At 52.4% G+C, this 21472-nt stretch overlaps 2 protein-coding genes and 1 long non-coding RNA gene across 12 annotated transcripts; 1 reads left to right on the forward strand and 2 right to left on the reverse strand.

Moving 5' to 3' along the window:
- Positions 1-342: 342 nt before the first annotated feature.
- LOC109370446 (uncharacterized) lies at positions 343-5058 on the reverse strand. 2 transcript variants are annotated; one of them, XR_004161642.2, is made up of 4 exons: positions 1837-5058; positions 1222-1560; positions 787-992; positions 343-470 (listed from the first exon to the last, which is right to left on the reverse strand). It is a non-coding gene; the product is annotated as an uncharacterized LOC109370446 (long non-coding RNA). The 2 variants fall into 2 exon arrangements; XR_004161641.2 differs by having other exon boundaries at positions 1222-5058.
- Positions 5059-12018: 6960 nt separating this feature from the next.
- On the forward strand, positions 12019-15648 carry PRF1 (perforin 1). Its single transcript, XM_010720665.4, has 3 exons — positions 12019-12172; positions 12488-13029; positions 14079-15648. The coding sequence occupies exons 2-3, from the start codon at positions 12497-12499 to the stop codon at positions 15469-15471; spliced, it is 1926 nt and encodes a 641-aa protein (XP_010718967.1). The 5' UTR covers positions 12019-12172; positions 12488-12496; the 3' UTR covers positions 15472-15648.
- An 898-nt stretch (positions 15649-16546) lies between these two features.
- CFAP119 (cilia and flagella associated protein 119) lies at positions 16547-21386 on the reverse strand. Of its 9 annotated transcripts, none has more exons than XM_085239131.1 (8): positions 20198-21386; positions 19716-19747; positions 19363-19423; positions 18449-18594; positions 18298-18368; positions 17685-17762; positions 17484-17598; positions 16547-16713 (listed from the first exon to the last, which is right to left on the reverse strand). In XM_085239131.1, the coding sequence occupies exons 1-8, from the start codon at positions 20491-20493 to the stop codon at positions 16553-16555; spliced, it is 960 nt and encodes a 319-aa protein (XP_085095257.1). In that variant the 5' UTR covers positions 20494-21386; the 3' UTR covers positions 16547-16552. The 9 variants fall into 9 exon arrangements, 5 of the variants coding, with proteins under 5 accessions (XP_085095257.1, XP_085095256.1, XP_085095260.1 ...); XM_085239130.1 differs by having other exon boundaries at positions 17685-17801; positions 20198-21200; XM_085239134.1 differs by lacking the exon at positions 18298-18368 and having other exon boundaries at positions 17685-17746.
- Positions 21387-21472: the final 86 nt, after the last annotated feature.

The following is a 21472-nucleotide window of genomic DNA, read 5'->3' on the forward strand; positions in this document are numbered from 1 at the left end:
CAGCTGGGTTCTGCTGGTGGCTGTGAGCAAGAAATGGCAGAAGCTGCCCAGCAGTGTGAAGTTCTCTGTTCTGGAAAGCGCAGTGTCGGTGCTCCCCAGCTGGTGGTGGAATCCCCCAGTGCCCCCATCCCAGTTCTCTGTTCCCCTGGGCCCCGCTCAGCACTTGAGTCCCTGTTTGTCCCCCAGCTCTTGGCTGAAGCTGAGGCTTCCCATAGTGGTGCTCCTTGCCCTTTGGCAGTGCATACATTCTCCCACAGGCAGGGTGAAACCCCCAGCGCCCTCCCCCCTCCAGCCTGTTTTCTGGGGTACAAAGAGGAGCAGTACTTCTCTGGTGACCAGAACTTTTTATTTTCCAGGTGCTCCTGCAGATATGGCGGCAGTTTTGTGCTCGGTTTGTCTTCTTGCACATCTTCTTACAGAAGAAGCCGTTGGGAGAACGATGGGAATGGCAGACATTACTGTACATCTTCCTGATGAGGAAAAAAGAAAGGAGGTGGGGAGTGGGGTGCCCTCTGGCTGAGGAGGGGACCCCGTGTGTGGGGATGGGATGGGGCTTAGCCCTCGAGTTTTCAAGGGGGCTCTTGTATGGGGGTGGAACTGGGGTAACTTCCCTCTGAGGAGGGGACCCCGTGCATGGGAGTGAGATGGGGCTTAGCCCTCAAGTTTTCAAGGGATCCCCTCGCATGTAGGTTGAACTGGGGTGCCCTCCAGGTGATGTGGGGACCCTGTGCATAGGTAGGAGCCCCTGGTGAAAGGGTCTCTCCCCTGAGTGTGTATCTGTGGTACCTGGTGTTAGTTGTTTTTTTGGTTCCGCTGTCTCCTCTTTATCTGATGTGGCCTTGCCGTTCTTTAGGGTCTTTCTCTGCTTGCGTCGTCTTCATGCCCATCTGCTGGCTGATGGCAGTATGCAGGTGTCCTTGGCTGAGCTTCTGGCTGGTCTTGCGCTTTGTCTCCAAGATCCTCTGTTTTGCAAGCTCTCTCAGTTCTATTTTCTTATATTTAGGTAAAAAGAAGTATAACCACAAGTTATTTTCTAGCAATTTCTGTCTTATGTGGTTCTGCATCTTTCTTTCAGCCCATCCCCTCCCATATCTATTTTCTTTCAGCTTACAGTTACTATTTTGCCAGTACTGACAAAATTATGATTTTACCACACTGACTATATTTTTGCAATGGATGATAAGGGGAGTGCGCTGCATGTAAATGAAAACATTAATTAACCTGGGGGCATGCAGTTCTACAGCTTTGGAGTGAGAAACTGTTTATACAGCATGTGGGAAATCTGCAGTCTGGAACATCTGAATGCTAATGCTGCAGCTCTGCTCAGTGTGCGTCAGCCGTTGTCTGCATGCAATCTGGATTGAAGGAAATACACTCCCACTGCAGGATTAGAGGCTGAAAATTGGGAAACTTCATTATGGTCAATAGAATCTTCCTTTAAGGAGTTCTAACAGCGCTGTGACACGTTCCACAGGTTGACCTGCCTCTAGCTGTTCTCCCCAACTTGCTTTCCCGTCCTGTGGAGGATGGGTGCCTCTCAACATCTTGAATTACTTCTTTCTAGGAGAGAAGAAAAGAATTGGGTGAGCTAGAGCAGGAGCTTATTTCCTTGAAGTAGGAAACCTACAGACATCGCTATCTATCTCCTCCCAGCCAAATCCCCACGGTCACTGGTAACATCAGAGCACAGCAAGCTCTACTACGTTTGCAGAAGCATCAAATATTTCTATTGCTCTGTAGCGGTGTGGTAAAGAGGGCACTTGATGGCAATAACTTGGCAAACAAGGAGCTTCTCACGGGACTGCTCACTTGCATACACTGACATTGCATACATACCCATAGGATGAAGTCCTAAAGTGTGCAGCAGAAGTCGAGTGCTGAAAGCATGGCAGAGTTCCTGCAGAAACTGCTGCTAATGCGCCTGAAAAAGCCATCCTTCCGTACTGCTAGGAGCAGAGAATGTTGCATCTTGGCACCAACCTAAAAGCCAACGTTAACTCTGTGAAATGGAGAACGGGCTTCACTGACCAGCACAGCACACGCTGACTGAATGGCAGCTAACATTCATGCGCTGGCATCACACGCAGCATTCTTTGTATGTTGTGGGCACCGACGCCAGAATATGATTTCTGCCATCATTCACTCTCTTGTATTTGATTACGTGGAGCATCTTACAGCGGGCAATCCCAGTAATTCAAAGGAAAGAGAGAAGCTTTCCATGAAAACGAGCGGTGTCACAGCTCATGAAGAGGAACACGGGACGGAGATTAAGCTTGCGATCCCCGAGCCGCGCCCGGTATCTCTTCCTCTATGGATTAACCGCGACGGGAAAAGCAGGCGGGCACCTACGAAAACTGTCGATCGCGTTAATTAGAGAGGCTCTGCCAGCACTCGGGAGGACAGCAGCGCCCGGTGCTCCGCGGCTCGAAGCGCTTCATGCCCGCCCGCCCCGTTTCCCCACCTGGCAGCGCGGGTGCGCTTTCCAGCCCTTCCGGCAGGTGGCGCCACACCAGCGCTCGGCTCCGGCGTTGGGGAGCGCGTCAGCAATGCGGGCGGCGCCGCGGGAAGAGGTGGCCGGCGGTACGCAGTACGGGCGGACGGGACGCGAGGCGCTCAGCGGCGTCACGGCAAGAAAGCTGGTAGCAACGGCACGCGTTCTAACGGGTTGCGTACCTCCCAGCGAGCCGCGAATCGGAGATCGCCGGCAAGCCGCCCGCAGGAGCGGGCGCGATCGAGTTAGCGTCGCTCTTCCCAGTTCGGGAGGGAGCTCTAAAGCCGCTTTAACGCGCCTCGCGACGAGGACGGCGGACGGGCGGAGGACGCTCGCGCGTTCTCGCGTCTCCAAGGCGCTCCTCCCGGCGGTTCCTCCTCTGCCTGCCCCCACTCGGCGGCTTTGCCGGCCATTCAAAGGGCCGTGACAAAGTTCCCCCGATGGTGACAGCTGCTGTGCCGAAACTGACGTGAGAGCTTGCCCTGTGAGGACTGGGGCAAGGCCGGCACGCCGGCTTTCAGAATGAAGAGAGCCAGGGTCTGTGAGAGGAGCCTTTGCTGTGCTTCGTGCAGGCCGTCCCTCGGTGCGTGCCGTGTTTCTGAGGGCTTTTTAACCTCCTGGATTAGCAGTGCTCTTCCTTCAGCTGGGACTTTTTGTTTCCCGCTCCAGCAGACAAAGCACTACGAATCTGGCCCAGGAAAAGATCCCACCGTTCAACCCAGCTGCAGTCATCCCACCATCTCTACTCTTCTGTCTTACCTACATATTTATATCTTGTATTTGTTCATCTACAGCTGTTATCACCTCTCCTGCTCTTTTCTCCTCTGTTCTTCCCTCTTCTGTTCTCATCTCTCATATTCTGCTCTTCCCTCTTGCCTATTCTCCCCTGCCTTCTTCACTATGCTCTTCTTACTTACATCCTCTCTCCTGTTCTGCCTTCTTTGTCCTCACCTCTCATTCATCGCTCTTCTTTTCTTCCATCTTACAATTCTTCTCAACTTCGGTGTGGGCCACCAGGGGGTTTGTCTGCAACTCGGAGCAGGGGGACGGGACAGGGACAGGGGCAGGAATGGGAATGGATGGGGCCAAACAGGAGGAGGAGTGGATAGGGCTGGGTAGTGAACGGGATAGGGACTGAAAAGAGGCAGGACTGGGGACAGAGACACTGCTGGAACTCCTGAAAGTCAGTGGTGAGGATGAAGGGATGCCTGCTGTATTTCCTGGGTCACAGGAAGCAGAAGGTCGTGAGGATTTCACTCTTCTTTTTCTCCAAATAGCATATTAATTGATATGAGTGTTGACTTTAGTTAATTAATGCTCTGATTGGATAATGGCAGTTCCATTTTACACTTAACATGCATTCTTCCTTGTAACACCCATTTGTACACTAATTGAGCCAGTAAAGCCTTTTTTAAATAGAATGCTTCAACCAAATCTATACAAGCTTTCTTGTTTCACTGCAAGCTGTCCCTCTGCATTTGCACTTAGCAGTAAATCCTATCAAATGAAGTAAATTTGGACACAATGTGGGAATTTGCAGAGGGAAAAATGAACTTTGTCATTATAGGGAGAGAGTTCAGATTTGCTTCAGCTTTTTCAAGATAATGAACCCACCCTCCTGCTCAAGAAAAATCATGAAAAGCACAGTCATGTTTAGATGTTGCTGCATGATGGAATCATTTAGGTTGAAAACACCTCTAAGATCACCAAGTCCAACCCCAACCTATCCCCACCATGCCCGCTAATCTTTTCCCTCAGTGCCACACCTTCATGGTCCTTGTAAAGCTCCAACTTGTCAACTTGTTCTCTGTGAGTGTGGAGCACGAACAGCTGTGCTGCACTTTGTGTGTATGTTGCCTATGGATCTGGAGGTGGGGAAGCTGCCCCAGTGACTGCAGAAGGAACTTTAGCAGTGCTGTGCTGGGTTACAGGTCAGCCTCATAGTCTTGGTCTGTCTGACTTGATTGGTGGGAGCATAAATCATTGTGGTTTGTATGCCAAGCCCTTACTCTGGACAATGTGCTGTCATTGGAACAGTACCTATGAAGGAATGACCTGTCCATAATGTGCATCTCATCAGCACTGCCCAATGCCTTATATTGAGCTGCCTTGTTCTGGAGTCACATGCCAGATCATGCCAGCACTGCCTGGTGGGACTGCTGGATAACACTGTGGTTAGAAACTGGTTCTGATGCCTTTGTGTGATGTGAAATTCCCTACCAACCTCCAAAATACAATTTTCTCTTTAGTCTTGCACTTCTGCCTCCTCAGCTGAGCATTCTTAAGACAACAGAATGTGGTTCTTGTTTGTTTTTTGCAGGTGTTTGTAACTGTTGGTGAATAACGCTCTGACGGCATCATAGACCGCCTGCTTGACTCTGCAGTGCAGGAGAAACACAGCACAGCACTTTTACTTTGGTTCCAATGAATTTTCAGCACACCAGAGAAGAGCATGGGGCTGGCAGGTAGAGCAAGTAGAGTGTAGGGGGGTGTATGCTGGCTTTATGCCATTCTACGACAAATAGCACAGAGAGGGTCACTGTGGGACTGAGTGGGACTGCTCACCCACACAGGCTGGTACAAAGGGTGTAAGAAAAGAAAATGGGAATGAGTGCCCTCAGCTGCAGGAGCACAGGCAGCAGAGGGCTCCAGGCCCTGTGGGACTCCGGATGGCTCCTGGCTCTCAGCCCTGCACGAGGTGTCCCTTCACCACGGCTCTATGCCAGGGCAGGATTGCATGGCCCCTTTGGAGCTGGGCTCTGTGGGATGGGGCAGCTGGGACCACCTGCCACCTCCCTCTGCTGCCATGGTGGGAGCTGCAGCACCCCAATCTGTCACCGGGTTGCCCCCAGCGTAGCAGTCTGAGGAGAGGGTTGAAGTGCAGCTGGGTGTGGTTTGGGGAAAGTCAGCTTCTGAGGGAAGCTGCCAGGGGGTTCTATCTGCAGACTGAAGCAGGTACAGTACAGGGACAGAGACAGCACCGGGACAGAGGTAACACAGGGACAGGACTGGGACAGGGGCGGGAAAGAACAGGAAAGGGACAGGCAGAGACAGGGGCAGTATAGGGAAAAGTGTAGGTGTAGGGATGGAGACAGGATAGGGATGGGGAAGAAAAGGTGTAGGAGCAGGGACAGTACAAGGACAGTACAAGCAGCTGTGAAGTGGTATGGAGGTGCTGTGGGTACGCAGGGAGGGCAGGGTGTTAAGGGTGTCTGGGAGTGCAAGAGCTCATAGAGGGGACAGAAGAGGACTGCTGCCAGTGCTCAGGGATCTGTAGGGCTGTGGGTGTGGGGTGCTGGGTCTGTTTGTCCCATTGTTGAGGAATAGGGAACTGCAGGAACGGAGCATCTGCAGGTGCTGCTATCCCTGCAGAGCAGGGACACATTGCAGCGTGCCTCCCATAGCACCACCCAGTCCCAGGACATGGCTGTCCTACAGGCACTGACCTGTAGGAACAACTGTAACAGTCACAGGTACAGCTGTTGATATACACACTTCATGTGTTGCCTTAATGCAGATTTTATCATTCCCCGTCTTACCTCCATGGTCAACACCAGCAGGAAAGTGGGTTTAACACTCAATGAGGCCAATCTCAGAATCAGGAGCCAGGGGAAGTTGCAGATGTGCTTCTTTATCCTCTGCATGGAAATAGCTCCCAAGAGGGTTTTCTCCATCCCCTTCCTAGCAATGGAGGTGATGCAGTTCCTGATCACAGAGGCACTTGGGGACACTGATTCATGTGCTGTACCCCACTGCTCCATCTCCAGTGCTGGAGCTGTACCCATGTGCATCAGGAGCCCCCTGGGTGCCTGGCCCCTTTCTGGCTCAGGGTGCTTTGTGTCCTCCCAGTGGCATCGCTTCTGCCTCAGTTTCCTCATCAGACCCCATCTGACAGGGGAGACCCCAGTACACAGGGATGGGGTGAGGATGTGAGCTTGTTGTTGGTATGACTCGTCTTTTAGGAGCATCTTGAAAATTAGCTTATCTATCTAGCCTGTCAAAAGGGAGATTAACCCAATGGTTAACTAACCAAATGTGTTTGAATGGGAGAGGGGGGGTCAAGACGTCATGGCCTCTGCAGACCTCTCTCCAAACATGTAGACATAGTGCACCCAAATGTACATAAGGAATGTGCCTTTGTTCTATTAGTGTGCACGATTAGGTGGAAGGATTCCCTATTCATCCATGACAAATTAAAAAATGCCTGCTTCTTAATATCACATTGGTTTTAAGGAGTTTAATTTGGGCTGGAGTTTGTCTGGCAACAGTTTTGGTGACCCAGGTGGGACATCACTTCTGAGCTTCAGCAGATTCCGGGGTCGCAGGAGCCCCATCAGGCACTGAGGAGATTTTCGGGGAGAGCCTCTGATCTCTGAGTTGAAAAGCTGAAGGTGTTTTTAGGGGTTCACAAGGAGATTCCCTCTGGAGTGCTTGTTGAAGCACTGGAAAGAGATAGGAGAGGATCCATATACCAAAAGACAGCTGGGGGAATACTGCAGTCATTGTTGGTCCCTGTACATTTTGGAGGATTTGGATGGACTAGAAGCAAAAGATTTAAGCATGTTAATGAATGGAGCATGGAAGTTGTATAATAACTGGGAGAGAGAGCAGAGACCAGACAGGCCTACTGAGAAGGAAGGATGATCACGGCCTCGATTCAGGCTCAGGGAGGACCCAGAGAGGGAGAGGGAGGGGCTGGGGTGGTTCACCTCCCTTGAAAAATACATATAGGCAAGACAGTGCTGGAGATGCCATGGCACTGCTCACTGACAGAGAATGCCCACTCACCAAAGTCTCAATCCCTCCAGCAGCAGTTGTGCCCCGTAGTGAGCAATGAGAAGGACGGGAAATCATTCCCAGCTGAACCCCTGGTTACTATACACCTGGGAAACAGAAAAGTGGACTTTCTGGTGGACACCAAAGCCACATGTTCAGTTTTAAATACATATAGAGGTAATTTTAGTAGTAAAACTGTAAATACTGTTTATGTGCTGACACACAGGGCAAGAGAACCGCCCATTTTCACAACCTTTGAAATTCAGATTAGGGAAACAAAGGCTAAGGCATTAATTCTTAGACATGCCAGACTGCCCTGTCCATCAGTTAGGGAGGACTTGTGGAGTAAGTTAGGGGCACAAATGAGCTTCAAGGTCAGAGAAGTTCTATTCCAGCTCCCCGAATGCAAAGCAGAAGAGATAAGAGCCTTGTTGCTGATGAATTCCTACCACAGGCAGAGGAAATACAAAGGAAGTGGAGGATGCAGTAGTGCCTCTGAATTGGGGCAGTGAGGTCCCAGGATGCTCAAAACAAGCTATTCCAGTGAAGATACTCTTGAAATCAGAGGTTAAACCAGTTACACAGAGCCCAATGAAACTAGAGGCCAGGCAAGGGCTTTCAGAACTGACATCAAATTTTGTGAAACTTGGTCTACTAGTGGAATGTAAATCTGAGTACAACACATTTATACTAGTGGTTAAGGATCCACATGGGAAAGAGTACAGGTTGTGCAGGATCTGAGAGCAGCTAATCAGATCACAGAGGATATACATCCAGCAGTGGCAAACCCCAAACTCTGTTAATGGCTTTGAAAGAGCAACACAGATGGTTTATAGTGTTAGATGTCAAGGATGATTTATTCTGTATACCTCTGAATGTGGAAAGTGAGGCAACTTTCACAGTAGAATGGGAAAATCCAGAGACCAATTAAGACTCAACTCACATGGACAGTTCTGCCACAAGGTTTTAAGAATAGCCCAAGTACGTTCAGGAACCAATTAACCAAGAGGTGGAGGTATGAAAAGAGAGACCCTGCAAGGAGGGCTTGGTGTTACTGCAAGATGGGGGTTGCACAGTCCTGGCTGCAGGCACCAGTGAGGAATGCATGTGCATGACAGTCAGTTTACTAAATCTGGGGCTCAAGATTTTGCAGAGACAGCAATTGTTAGGGATGGATGGGAAGGAGGAGATCTGCTTGACTCTGGAACCTTCAACTTTCAGAGAGCTTACAGTCTTCCTCTGGATGACAGGTTGGTACAGACTGTGGATCCCAAACTGCAGACTCCCAGTAAGACCTCTCTTTGAAACTCTAATAAGCCTGGGGGAGAAACATTTGGTAACCCAAGAGACAGAAAGCCTTTAAGGAGTTAAAGATAGCATTAATGTCAGCCCCCTGCTCCAGGGGTACCAGACTTACCCAAAGCTTTTGAGCCATTTGTTCATAAAAGACAGCATCCAGCACTGGGTGTACAGTTATGTCCCTGGAAAAGAGTGGGGGGCACTTCCGTAAACAGCCAGATAATATCAGCAAAGGATGGCCTGCATTTCTGAGAGTGCAGCAGCGATGGTCCTGCTGATACAGGAAGTCCAAATGTTGGTCTTGGGCAGAGGCTGTATGTACCACATATGGTTATCTCAGGGCTGGATAAATAAGGGGGGGAATTAGTCATAACAATGTGGAGCTTAAAAGCACAATGGCAACTAATCTGGCCAAGGTTCTCATCCTGGAAGGTGAGGGAAACGCGGACTTGAATGATGACTATTTGCAGAACACTGAACAAGAATATTCCAGCTGCCAGGATCTGAAGGACAAGCACCTCTCCGAACCAGATATAACATTGCTCACTGCCGGCAGTAGATTTGTCCAAGAGGGACAGCAGAAGGTGATGAGTTTACAATAGGTACAACCACCAAAGTGGTGGAAGCAAAAGCCCTGGAAGCCAACACTTCAGCTCAAAGGTGGAGCTGATAGCACTGACATGGTGCTGCAGGTCAAAGAGGCTTATGGTTTGTTATATTGATCTCAATCCCTCCAAATTAAGAGTCAGAACAAAGTCAAGCTGTTGACTGAGCAAGGGTGTGTTTTATTTTCTTCTTAAAAGGTGGGCAAGTGAGGGAGTAAAAGGAAAAGAGAAGAAGAGGAGAGAGAAAAAAAAGGAAAGAAAAGCAAGTCACCACTGCAGATCACATGATGTCCTGAGGGTCCGTCTTCCTGCTTCTCTTTCTAGGGTGGTCAGGATGTGGTGGGGCTAGCACTGCTGGCTGTGGGGCTGGCTTTGCCTGTGATGGTTCCTTCCAATTGGGCCAGGACCTGCTGCCAGGCAGAGAATGCCCAGTGCCACACACTGCCACGAGCTGCACCACTGTGCTTCTCCCTTCTATGGTGGTTGTGTCTGGGGAGAGGGAGACCCAACACCACCAACAGCAGGACAGCTCACCTCTGGCTTCTGTCATGCTTTCGTACAACGTGTATTTTTGTTCTGCAGCTCTCACAAAAGTGTGACAGTTAAGGTTTTGTTCTGAGGCCTTCACAGAACTGTTACGGCTGTTTTTAGTCACCAGTTAGCTGCAAGTCCATCTCTTAACCAATCAGGAGGGTGAGAAATCACTATGTTACAGTTCCATATGGTGTCATAGAGCCTGTGCCAGAAAGCAAAACGTCACTTCATTCCCACAACTTCCTTTATGCCTTCCCCTTCCCATGTCCCTTTACCCCTTCCCTTCCCCTTTCCTTCTGTTTCCTCTTCCACTGCCTCCTTCTCTACCCACTCCCACCTTCACCTTTCCCTTTCCCCTTTCACTTGCCTTTCCCATTCCCCTTCTACCTTCTGTTTTCCCCTTCTCCTTCCCTTTCTCCTTCCCATACCCCTTCTCTTTTTCTCTTCCCTTTCTCTGCCTTTCCTCTTTCCCTTCTCTTCCTTTCTCTTCCCCTCCCCTTCCCCTTTCTCCTTCCCTTTCCTGTTCAACTCCCACCTTCACCTTTCCCTTTCCTCTTACCTTCCCCTTACCTTCCCCTTCTGCTTCCTGTGACTCTTAACCCCTTCCCTTTTCCCTTACAATTCCCCTTCCTCTCCCCTTCCCCTTCCACATCCTCTTCGCCTTATCCTTACCTTTCCCTCAGTTCTCATTTCTCTTCTCCTTCCTGTTCTTTTCCCACCTTCCTCTTACACTTACCACTTTCCTTTCTCCTCTTCTTCGCTTTTCCTTCCCCTTCACTTTTCCCCTTCCCCTTCTGCTCCCCTTTGCCCTTCCACATCCCCTTTACCTATCCTCTCCTCTTTCCCTTCCCCTTCCCTCCACACCAGCCCCTTTCCATTCTCCTTCCATGTCCCTTCCCCTTTCCCATCTCCTTCCCCTTGCTTTCCAATTCCCCTTCCTATTTCCCTCCCCCTCTATTCCACAATTCCCTCCCCTACCTGCTCCCCCCACATTTCTCCTTTCCTCTTCTTTAATTTCCCCTTTAACCTTCCCCATTCCCTTCCCCTGCCCATCCTCTTTCACTTTCCTCTTCTCCCTTTCCTTTTCCCTTCCTCTTTCTCCATCCATTTCCCCTTCCTCCTTCCCTTTCTTCTTCCTCTCCACCCTTCCCCTTCCCTTTTCCTCTTCTTCCCTCCCCTACCTATTTCCTTTCCACCTTCCCTTTCTCCTTCCTCTTCTCCCTTCCCCTTCTACTACCTGTTTCCTTCCCATCTTTCCCTTTCCCTTTCCCATTCTCCTTTCCTTCTTCTTCCTCTTTTCCCTTCCACTACTTGATCCCCTCTAACCTTTCCCTTCTTCTTGCCCTTGCCCTTCCCCTTTCCTCTTCTTTTCTTCCCCATCCTCTCTCCCTGCCCTTTACCCCTTTCTCCCTCCTCTCCCTTTTCTTCTTTCCCTCCTACTTCCTTTTCCCCTTCCCTCCCCCCTCCCCTTTCTCTTTCCACTTCCTCTTCCTTTTCCTCCTTCCCCTTCACCCTTCCTTTCCTTTTCCTTTTCCCTTCTGTTCCACTCTCCTTTCCCTTTCTCATTCCTCCTTCTCTTTCCAGTTCCCCCACCCCCCTTCCTCCTTCTGTTTCCCTTTCCCTCTCCCCTTTCTCTTCCTCCTTTTCCGTCCCTTCCACTCTTCTTACCCTTTCACTCTCCTCTTCCTTTCCTCTTACTTTCCTCTTCCCCTTCAATGAATCCTTCATCTTCACTCTTCTCCTACACCCTTCTCCTTCTCTTCTCCCGTCCTCCTTTCCCTACTCCATCCCCTTCCTTTCACTTCCCCTTCCTCCTTTTTCTCCCTCTTCCCTATCCTCCTTCCCCACATGCTTTCCCCTTCCCCATCTCCATTCCCCTGCCTCCTTCCCCTTCCCCCTTCTTCTTCTCCCTTCTCTTTCACCTCCCCCTTCCCTTCCCATTCCCCTTATTCCACCTTCTTCCATTTCCATTCCCCTTCCCCTTCTCCCTTACTCTTCGCTCTTGCCCTTCCCCTTCCCCAGCTGTCTCTCCAGTTCACCCCCAACTTTGTCACTATGGTGCCATCTCCGTGTCCCCAGTATCCCCAATGCCTCCACTGTCCCCAGTGTCCCCAATGTCCCCATGTCCCCCACTATCCCCAATGCCTACAATGTCCCCATTGCCCCCATTGCACACAATATCCCTATTGTCCCCCTCCAAAAAAGCACTTTGCACCAGCCCCGTTGTCACCCCCTATGCTGTGACCCACATCCTGTATCACCGTGGTTAGGAGGTTGTATGTCACTCCCTCTCGGGGTGACTCATAGCTGCCGGGAACCTCACATATAATTTTTTTAGAGGGGACAGGAAGTATCACCCCTCAGCTTGTGGAGCAGTGACGTGTGAAGGGTGACGGTGGGGGTGGGGATGTTGGGGTAGGAGGTGTTGGAACACACCCCACAGCTGCAGACACAGCGGAGAGGACAGGTGAGTGCCAGTGTCCCATGTTCCTTTGTCCCCTTGTCCCCATATACTTATGTCCCTGTGTCCCCATATCTCTGTGTGCCCATTTGCCCACGACCCCTTGTCACTATGTCTCTATGTCTCTATGTCTCTATGTCCCTGTGTTCCTATGTCCCCATGTGCACATCTCCTTGTCACTGTTCCTATGTTCCCGTCTCCATATTCCCATATTCCTAAGTCTTTGTATTCCCATATCCCTGTGTTCCCACCTCCTCCACCTCCCCCACCTTCTCCATGCCCACACCCCCATGGACTCACCACATTTCCATTCCCCTGCAGCCAATCACCATGAAGTCCTCTCCCCACTGTCTTGCCTTCTCAATCCTCCTCCTCTTCCATCATCTCCACACCATTTGCCCCCAGTGCCATCGTGCTGTTGGCAAATCCTGCCACGTCCCCCCTGTTCCTGGTACCGACATTCTGGGTTCAGGTCTGGATGTCACCACCATGTCCCTCACCGAGGGCCAAGTGTTGGCCATCACCAAACCCACCAGCAGGCACTGCATTGTCTGCATGGACCACTTCCACAAAGGACAGTCCCTCCTCCTCTACAATGGCGTCAGCAAGTGGCGAGCAGGGAGTAAGTGCCAGCAGAGGTCCTCACTGGCCACTGGCAGCCAATCCATGAGGAAGCTGGTGGCCCAGACAGAGAAGATGGCGCAGAATTGGAGAGTGGGGCTGGAGGCAGCCCTCAGCCCGGGGATGGGGGTCACCCTGGCCATGGCCGGGTCCCACTCACGCGTGGCAGAGTTTGGGATGCAGAAGGAGCAGCAGGACCGCTACTCATTTGCCAGCACCGAGCTACGCTGCGTGCACTACTGGTGGGGCTCCAGCTCCCTCATCCTTTCTCCCTGCTTCTCCATCTCCTCTCCTCCTCCATCTCCCCCAGCTCTTCCATTTCTCCTCCCTCTCCACCATGTTCTCCTCGTGCTCCTTGTCTTCCATCTCTCCTCCATCTCAACCTTGTCCTTCTTGTCCTCCATCTCTCTTCTCTTTCCCCCATCTCCTCATCTTCTATGTCTTCCTTCTTCTCCATCTCCTCCACCATTGTTCCCTCTCCTCCATCTCCCCTTGTCCTTCTTGTTCTCCGTCTTTCCTCCATCTCCCCCATCTCCATTTCCCTCTCTTCCCTCTCCTCCATGTTCTCCATCTTTCCTCCTTTTCCTCTCCTATATCTCTTCCATCCCTCCACCTCCACCCTACAGATCCCTACAACACTCCTCCAACACCCCCACAACACCCCATATTCCCCTCAAATTCCCCACAGATTCCTCACAATCACTCCATAAACCCCCTCCAGCATCCCAAGGGCCCCCCCACTGACTCTTCCAATCACCCCACAGCCCCTTGTAATCGTCACATAAACAGCCCGTATTCCCCACTGGTACTTCATAGACATGCCCAGATCACCCTGTAGCCTCCCCATAGATTCTCAAACCACTCCAGGGACACCCCACGGACACTTCACAGAACCCCATAGAACTCACCCACAGATCCCTTCAATTACCCTGTCTACAGAGCGTCTTATGCTCCATCACTGCTATGCACTTGTGCCCTATGATGGGCACGGACACCCAAGAAGTGCCCGATTGTTTGGGTGCAGAAATAACCTCCATAGACACTCCATAGATCCCAATCACCCCACACATGGCTCAGTCACCCCATAGGCCCCCCACAGACCCCACTCCAGCATCCCATAGTCCCCCCACAGACAACAAAGAATCCCCCATAGACCCCTCCAGTCACTCCACAGCTTTCCTCCAACACCCCATAGACCCCTCAATCACCCTATAGCCTCACCATAGATCCCCATTAACCACAAAGGCTCCATAGAGCCCCAATGACTTTTTCTCTCTCTCCCCCCCTTCAGGATCTCAGCTTCACATAAACCCAGACCGTCCCCCCACTTCCTCCATGCTGTTCGATCCCTCCCACCCCACTTCACCCCCGCCACTGCCCCAGATTATGCTGATCTCTTGGCTGCATATGGCACCCACTACATTCACTCGGCCCAACTGGGCGGCCTCCTCCGCTCCATCACTGCCATCCGCTTGTGCCACGCCACCATGATGGGTGCCGGCAGTCAAGAAGTGGCTGATTGTTTGCGTGCAGAAATGACAGCCAAAGTGAAGTCAATCACGTCCAGTGCCATGTCCAATGCGTGCCGCAAAGCCAAATCAAAAAACAGCGCCCACAGTGCCTTCAATCAACTCTTTAATGAACGGATGGTGGAGGTGGAAGGTGGCGAGCAACGTGGCGACCTCCTCTATGGTGCACCAGAGAACTATGCTGAGTGGTTAAGCTCCCTGCAACGTCTGCCTGGGTTGGTTGCCTCTAACGTCAGGCCTCTGCACACCTTGCTGCCCCGCCAGGACCCGCGCCAGGCAGCACTGAAGGCAGCCATCGGTCACTACATCACATGGAGAGCTTTGAGGGCAAACTGCAGCCAACAGTGTGCCGGTCACGGGACAGTTGGGTTGTGTCAGTGCGGGTGTGCAGCCAACAATGTGGTCAATGCCAACTGCTGTTCCAAACACCGTGGGATGGCGCGGGTGACAGTGACAGTGTGGGAGGGCAGTGGGTGGCGCGGTGACATTTTCACCGCAACCGATGCGTATGTGCTGCTGTACTTCAGTGGTCACCGTGTACGGACAGCAACGGTGTGGAACAACAATCGGCCCAAGTGGGGTGCACAGTTCGATTTGGGGTGGGTGACACTGCATCTGCATCAAAAGATGAAGGTGGAGGTGTGGGATCAGGATGATGAGTGGAATGATGACCGCTTAGGGGTGTGTGAAGTACCGGTGAAGGCCACAGGCACACAGCAGCGCAACGTTGTGTGTTTTCCGGGAGGCGGTCACCTGAGATTCAGCTACAGCGCCACATGTGGGCCAAATCTGGGGGGTTCTGAATGTTCAGAATACATTCCACAGCCCCCCAAAAGACAGGGGGGGCTCTATAGGTTGTCACAGTGGCCACCAAAGACTGGAGGTGGTGGCCCTGTGGCGTGGCCACAGCACAAGGAGGGAGAGAAGGAGGTGGAGGAAGAGGAAAAGGAAGAGGAAGAGGAAGAGAATTTTTGGGAGGTACCGGGGGTTTCTGAGGACAATGAGACGATGGTTGAGGACAAGGACCACCAAAATCCATCACCAGATCTCCAAAATCCATCATTCATCCCTCAAAATCTATCAGCGGGTCTCAAGAAGGGTCCAGATCCACAGATTCCATTTCCACGCTATGGGGCAGCTCCTCCAGTCCCATAACATCCATCCTTCATCTTGATGGTGGACCCACACATGGAGGCCTTTGGTCCTCCAGCCCCATCTCCTGCCCTGCAAATTCTAGTGTCCCCCCACCTCTGGTATCTGTGGGACGTATACATTTCCCTCTCCCCTCAGCTCCACAGCTACGTACAGGATTAAATGCTTTTTGCTGCAGCATCCCCTCTGACTTGGTCTGCTTTCTTGGGGGTTACGCTACGAGTCTCTACGGGACTCTACAGGGCTATGTGGGCTATGGATCTCTTTACTCTGACCTCACCCTCCATGGAGCCCCTCGATGCTCCTCCCCATCCCCAATTATGGTGGTGGCTGGGGCACCACCTCTCCTCCTATTGGCTGTGGAGCGGAGGGTGGGATCATGGGACTGTGGGAGGTGTGGAGCTGCTATGGGGCCAAGGAATCCTATGGGGCTGCTATGGAGTGTTGTGGGGAAGCAGTCTGCATGTGCTATGGGGCTGAGAGAGGTGTGGAACACTATAAGGTCTATGGGGAGACTTGGGGCAAGGGATCATGGGGAGGTGTGGGCAGTGCCATGGTGCAGTGCCATGTACTTCCCTTCCCCCACAAGCTGCCCCCTAAGGGGCGGGACTACCATGACAAGGGGCAGGGACAGAAGTGGGTGGGCAGAGCCTGACGGGGCTGGGCAGAGAGGGTGTGAGGCATTGGGAACCACAGAGCCCCACAGAGCACAGAGAGCCCCACAGAGCCCCATAGAGACCCAGAGTCTGATCACATAATCACAGAATTGTAGGGTTGGAATAGACCTCCGGAGACCACATTAGGCCATCCTAATAAAGCAGTTCCATACAGCAAGTTGCCCAGCTCCGGGCAATGCACCCTGAGGTCCCACTGCTGGCTCATGATCACCCTGCTGGACACGAGGACACCCAGGTCCTTCTCTGTAGAGATCCTCTCCAGCAGGTCATCCTCTAACCTATACTGATGTGTGCGGTTCTTCATGCCAGTTCTGCAGACATTTGTTTATGCAATGACACAAAAACAGGTCAAATAAGCAATGCACATACAGTGGTTTCCAGAGATAACAGGAATGCTAAGGCACAATCTAACGCCTTTTATTTCCTTGGTGGGATCCCTGAGGTCTTCGAAGGTGTTTCTTGCCCCTAGGAGAGGCCCGGGGAGACACAGAGACATCCTCTTTACTCAAATGCATCTCTGCAGGAACCTGCACTAGCTCAGGTACTGCTGCCTCCTGTAACAGAGGCTCTAGGAACAGATACACACAGGCATTAGGCATGGGGGCATAGGAATGTGGGAAGACAGGGCTCAGGACCTGACACTAGGGGAACAGATGACACAAGAGGCCCTGGGAATAAAGAGGAGATATGAGCAAGCAGAGGTCAGATTAGTGTCAGATTAGCTGGGGGGACATGCAAACAGGGCACATAGGATGACAGAAGCTACAGCTTGACACCAGTGACAAGGAAGTGCCTGGGAACACAGGGCAGGAGGGACATGTTAAGAACCTGGTACAGGGCACAGCAGAGACTCGGAACACAAGGGACCTGTGTCACTAGAAACATAGCAAGACATGGAGAAGACAGGGCTCAAGACAAAGCTGCTGATGGACAAAAAAAGACCACAGAAGAACCATGGGAATGAAGCAATGTACGGGCTGCTCTTGGGAGTTCCCAAAGCCACCCATGGTCTTGGGTTGCCTTCCAGACTTCTCCCAGAACCTCACAACCCTAAGGACTCCCCTTGATCATTCTGCATGCTGTAGGACCTTATCATAATCATAACCACAAGATGCCCCTTTAATCCCACTAGACCACTGGGACCACTGCGTGCCCCCAGGAACCCATGGGCTTCCCATTACCCTCCCCATGACCTTCCAGCCTCCTGAGACCCTAAGGTATATCCCAGATATGAGGGAGCTCCTCCACTTACCCTATGGTCCCTTTCATTACCCTGTAGTCCCCTAGACCTGAAATCCCAGCATTTCCCTCATAACCCCTCAGCCAGGGAGATCCCACCTGTGCTGGGATTCCCAGAGGTCTCTCCTTGTTCCTTGGAGAGGGTGGTGGGCATCTCTCCCTCTGGGCCATGCTCAGGGCTATCCACATAAACCAGGGTCAAGTCAAGGCAAGCCTGGGCTCAGGGACAGAAGACAAACAGTGGAATCAGGACAGGTCTCACCTCCATTGCACATTTACTTTCAACAGTGCTGAGCTCACCTGAGGCGTAAGGACGTAGGCATAAAGCTTGGTGTGCCGAAGAACGTTTCCAAAGAGGTGGGCTGCGATGCGGGCAACCTGGGTCAGCCCAAATACAGCCACACTGACCGGAGGATGCTACAGCGATGGCACCATGGCAGCAGCAGGCAAGAGAAAGTCAGTGGCTGGGAAGCATGCAGGGCAAGTGGGACAGGAGGGGAGGGTGTTGGGAGTCTGAAGGTGTAGAGCACAAGGAACATGTAGGTTCTAGTGAGGCTGCAGGAAGTGTGCAAGAGTGTGCTGGCTCAATCAAGCACAAGGCAAAAGTGTACAGAACATGAAGGCACCAACAGGAATACCAGGAGTGCTGGGGACATAAGTAAGCATATGGAAAACACGCAAGGAGCACAGGAGGCCCTACAAGTGCGTGGGGAGGATGTGAGGACCATGCAGGCTTCAGTAAGCAAAGATGGAGTGTTTCAATGCCAATAACTTCATGAGACATATTTAGGTTGCTGTGAGGATGCTGGGAAATATGCAGAGTGTGCAGAGAGCACACTGGTACCACTGAGCGTGCAGGGACTGTGCAAGGAGCACCTGGGGGCCAATAAGCGTGTGAGGGGTGAAGACTCACATGCACAGCATGGCACAGCAGCAGTTCGCTGAAGTAGGCATAGCATTCTTCCACATCAGGCAGGGGTGTCTCTGGGGTTTGGGCAGTCAGAGGTGAGTGAGACCTTTGCAGATCTGTGCCCCCCACCACTCCCCCCTGGCCCTGCACTCACGGGTGCACATGGAGATGGCACAACGCACAATGCCCAGCAGGGCCAAGAGCGGCCCTGAGGACAGCTCTAACTCCTGGCCCAGTTCCACAGCTGCCTCATAGGCATCCAGAAGGACAGGGGGACCTGGCAGGACCTCTGCAAGTACACTGGAAGAACAGACATACCATTAGAGGGTCTGACAGGGATACCGAGGGGGACATGGACATGAAAGGGACAACTTGGGACAACACAGCAGGGAAACCAAAAGGGACCAGAACACCCTTCAGAGATGCAATGTGGGTACTTTCAGGAAGAGGAACAGGGATACATTGGGACACTCCAAGAGGTAGGATATAGTGGTAACAGCCTATGGGGAGGACAAGGACACCTAGAGGCTGTGAAGTAGAACAGCAACACCAGTGAGAGAGATGGGGGCATCTTAGGAGGGAACATATGCATCCAGGGTTGGGTTCTAAGGTGTCTTGAGTGGGACACTGGAACTGACAGAGAACCAGGATACCACATGGATGAGAGGAAGACTACAGGAATATGAAGATGAATGGCATTAACCCGGTGACATCCCTGGGTATCCTGAGGTGAGGTACCAGGGTTGTCTTAGCAGTCTCAGGCATGGTGTTTTTTTAGGGATTCCCAGAAGCATTTTTCAAGTGTCCTATACATGCCTAGAGCATATTCTGGGGTTGTCCCAAAAGTGTCTGGAATCCCCACAGTGTCCCAATATGTTCCCAGCATGTCCCAAGTGCTCCAGAATGGTTCTACAGTGTCTCCAGACACAGTGTCTGTTCTTGTTCTGGTGCTTGAGCCCTCAGGTGCTTTTTCTCCTGAATGTCTCAAGTGATTCAGGGTAGCCCAGGGTGCTCTAGAGTGTGTTAGGTGTCCAAGACTCCTACAGACAACCCTGTCCCCTCACTTACGCACGTCGATCCTGCTGGGTTGGGGCTGCCTGAAGTCGCTCCATGGCCACTACATCCAGGTCTGTCCTGCAGAGACAGAGCTAAACTAGGGAGTGGCAGGGAGGAGAGGACAAGGGACATGGGGACAGATAGAGACGGTGAAATCTGAGAGAGAAGGAAGACAGCTGGGGATGTGGGTATCCAGATATGCAATTGGGAACCCACTGACATGAACAGTCCTGAAAGGAAGAATAAGGGACAGAAAGGAGGAAGGGGCAACTGTGGACAGATGAGAATAGGAGACCTGAGCATGGCTTGGGACAAGAGAGTAAAGCAAATTCAGGGTGGATATTTCAGGATAGGGCAATACTCACCACAGACTGATCCTGGTTTCACAGCTGTGAGGCTGGGACAAAAAGAACAGGGCTCTGAGCACAGGCACTATCAAAGCCACCGCCCAACCCCAAGTCCAGGAACGAGGGAGCCCCAGCAAGGCCAGCACCATCCGCGGCAGGGATGGGCACATGACATCCGCAATCCAACCGACAGAGCCATCGCCGTCACAGCTCCGGGGAAAGGCGCAGCCCCACCCCGCCGTGCAGGGCCACTTCCATGCCCACTTAGGCACAGCGACGAGGCGCCTACGAGCTGCCGACCTCAGCACCGGGGCCCCGCCAGCCTCAGCACATCTGCCTCAGAGCCCGACCCTGAGGACACGGGAAGCTCCCAAACCGCTGGCGGGACCTTATCGTCCGTCACCGCAAGCCCTTCACCACGGCCCGCGAGCCGCACTACGGCTGCCACGGTGACACAACACCGGCAGGTCTGCAGTGCGGGGCCGGCGCTGCCCACCCACCGCAATCGGCTGCACGGCCACAGCCGCACCGAGCCGCTCCGCGCGCTCCCACCTCTCTGCTCCCTGCTGTTGCCATGGCTGCCGCCGCGCCGCCGCGCCAGAGGAAGCAGCCACCCGGCAGGAGGTTTCCTGCAAGGTGCTGAAAGCGATGGCCAATCAGAGAAGCTCTCACTGCTATCATATAGCGAGTGGAGAAAGGACGCCAGCCAATCCCCACCGCCATCCTTCCGAGGTGGCAGGGATTCTAACCAATCACAGAGTGACTTCTTAGCACTATCCTGCTTTCGGTCCTCCATTGCACTTCGCGGAGCAGCAGTCAGACGGTACCGCAGCCATCCTTCCTTCCCCGTGACTTGGAGATGCTAAACAGAGGAACTGAGGGGGCCTTCATCTACCGTCATTGGTTATAAGGAAGAACAAACACCAGAAATATGAGGAGGCTGTTTAACAGAACCAGTAGGTGCATCCACGATATATGCTCATCTAAGAATTCTCTCTTTGAAAGATGATGGAATATCGCTGGTATCCATAATAGAAAGAGGCAAATGTAAGATTGTGCAAGGCCAACAAATGTGCTTTCATTTGGTTAGCTGGCCAGAGAGCTACTGGGGGTCTTGAGGGATGAAAAACTGAACATGAGCCAGCAGTGTGCTCTGGCAGCTCGGAAAGCTCCTGGGCTCCATCAGCAGAGGGGTGGCCAGCAGGGAGAGGGAGGTGGTTGTCTCTCTCTGCTCTGCTCTTGTCAGGCCCCGTCTGCAGCACTGTGTCCAGGTCTGGAGCCCCCAGTACAAGAAAGACAGGGAGCTGTTGGAGAGGGTCCAGAGGAGAGCCACAGAGATGATCAGGGGGCTGCAGCACCTCCCCTATGAAGCCAGGCTGAGGGAACTGGGGGTTTTCAGCCTGGAGAAAAGGCGGCTGCGGGGTGAGCTCATTGCAGCCTTTCAGTACCTAAAGGGAGCCTACAAACAGGAGGGGAATCAACTCTCTGAAAGGGTAGATAACAGCAGGACAAAGGGAAATGGTTTTAAGTTGAGGGAGGGAAGATTGAGGTAGGATGTCAGGGGGAAGTTCTTTACTATGAGAGCGGTGAGGTGCTGGAGCAGCTGCCAGAGAGGCTGTGGATGCCCCGTCCATCCCTGGAGGTGTTCAAGGCCAGGTTGGATGGGGCCCTGGGCAGCCTGGGCTGGTATTAAATGTGCAGGTTGATGGCCCTGCCTGTGACAGGGGGGTTGGAGATTCATGGTCCTTGAGGTCCCTTCCAACCCGGGCCATTCT

Source organism: Meleagris gallopavo, chromosome 19, assembly GCF_905368555.1.
Source record: "Meleagris gallopavo chromosome 19, MGAL_WU_HG_1.1, whole genome shotgun sequence".
NCBI classification, from domain to species: domain Eukaryota; kingdom Metazoa; phylum Chordata; class Aves; order Galliformes; family Phasianidae; genus Meleagris; species Meleagris gallopavo.

Excerpts from the sequence above, each read along its gene's own strand:
- PRF1 (XM_010720665.4), top strand. The coding sequence starts at position 12,497 with ATGAAGTCCTCTCCCCACTGTCTTGCCTTCTCAATCCTCCTCCTCTTC. Across the intron at positions 13,030-14,078 it reads CTACGCTGCGTGCACTACTG|GATCTCAGCTTCACATAAAC; the intron begins GTGGGGCTCCAG and ends CCCCCCCTTCAG.
- CFAP119 (XM_085239129.1), bottom strand. The coding sequence starts at position 20,493 with ATGGAGGACCGAAAGCAGGATAGTGCTAAGAAGTCACTCTGTGATTGG. Across the intron at positions 19,748-20,197 it reads TGGCCGTGCAGCCGATTGCG|CCTCACAGCTGTGAAACCAG; the intron begins GTGGGTGGGCAG and ends TTTTTGTCCCAG. Across the intron at positions 18,369-18,448 it reads TGCCATCTCCATGTGCACCC|AGACACCCCTGCCTGATGTG; the intron begins GTGAGTGCAGGG and ends CCCAAACCCCAG.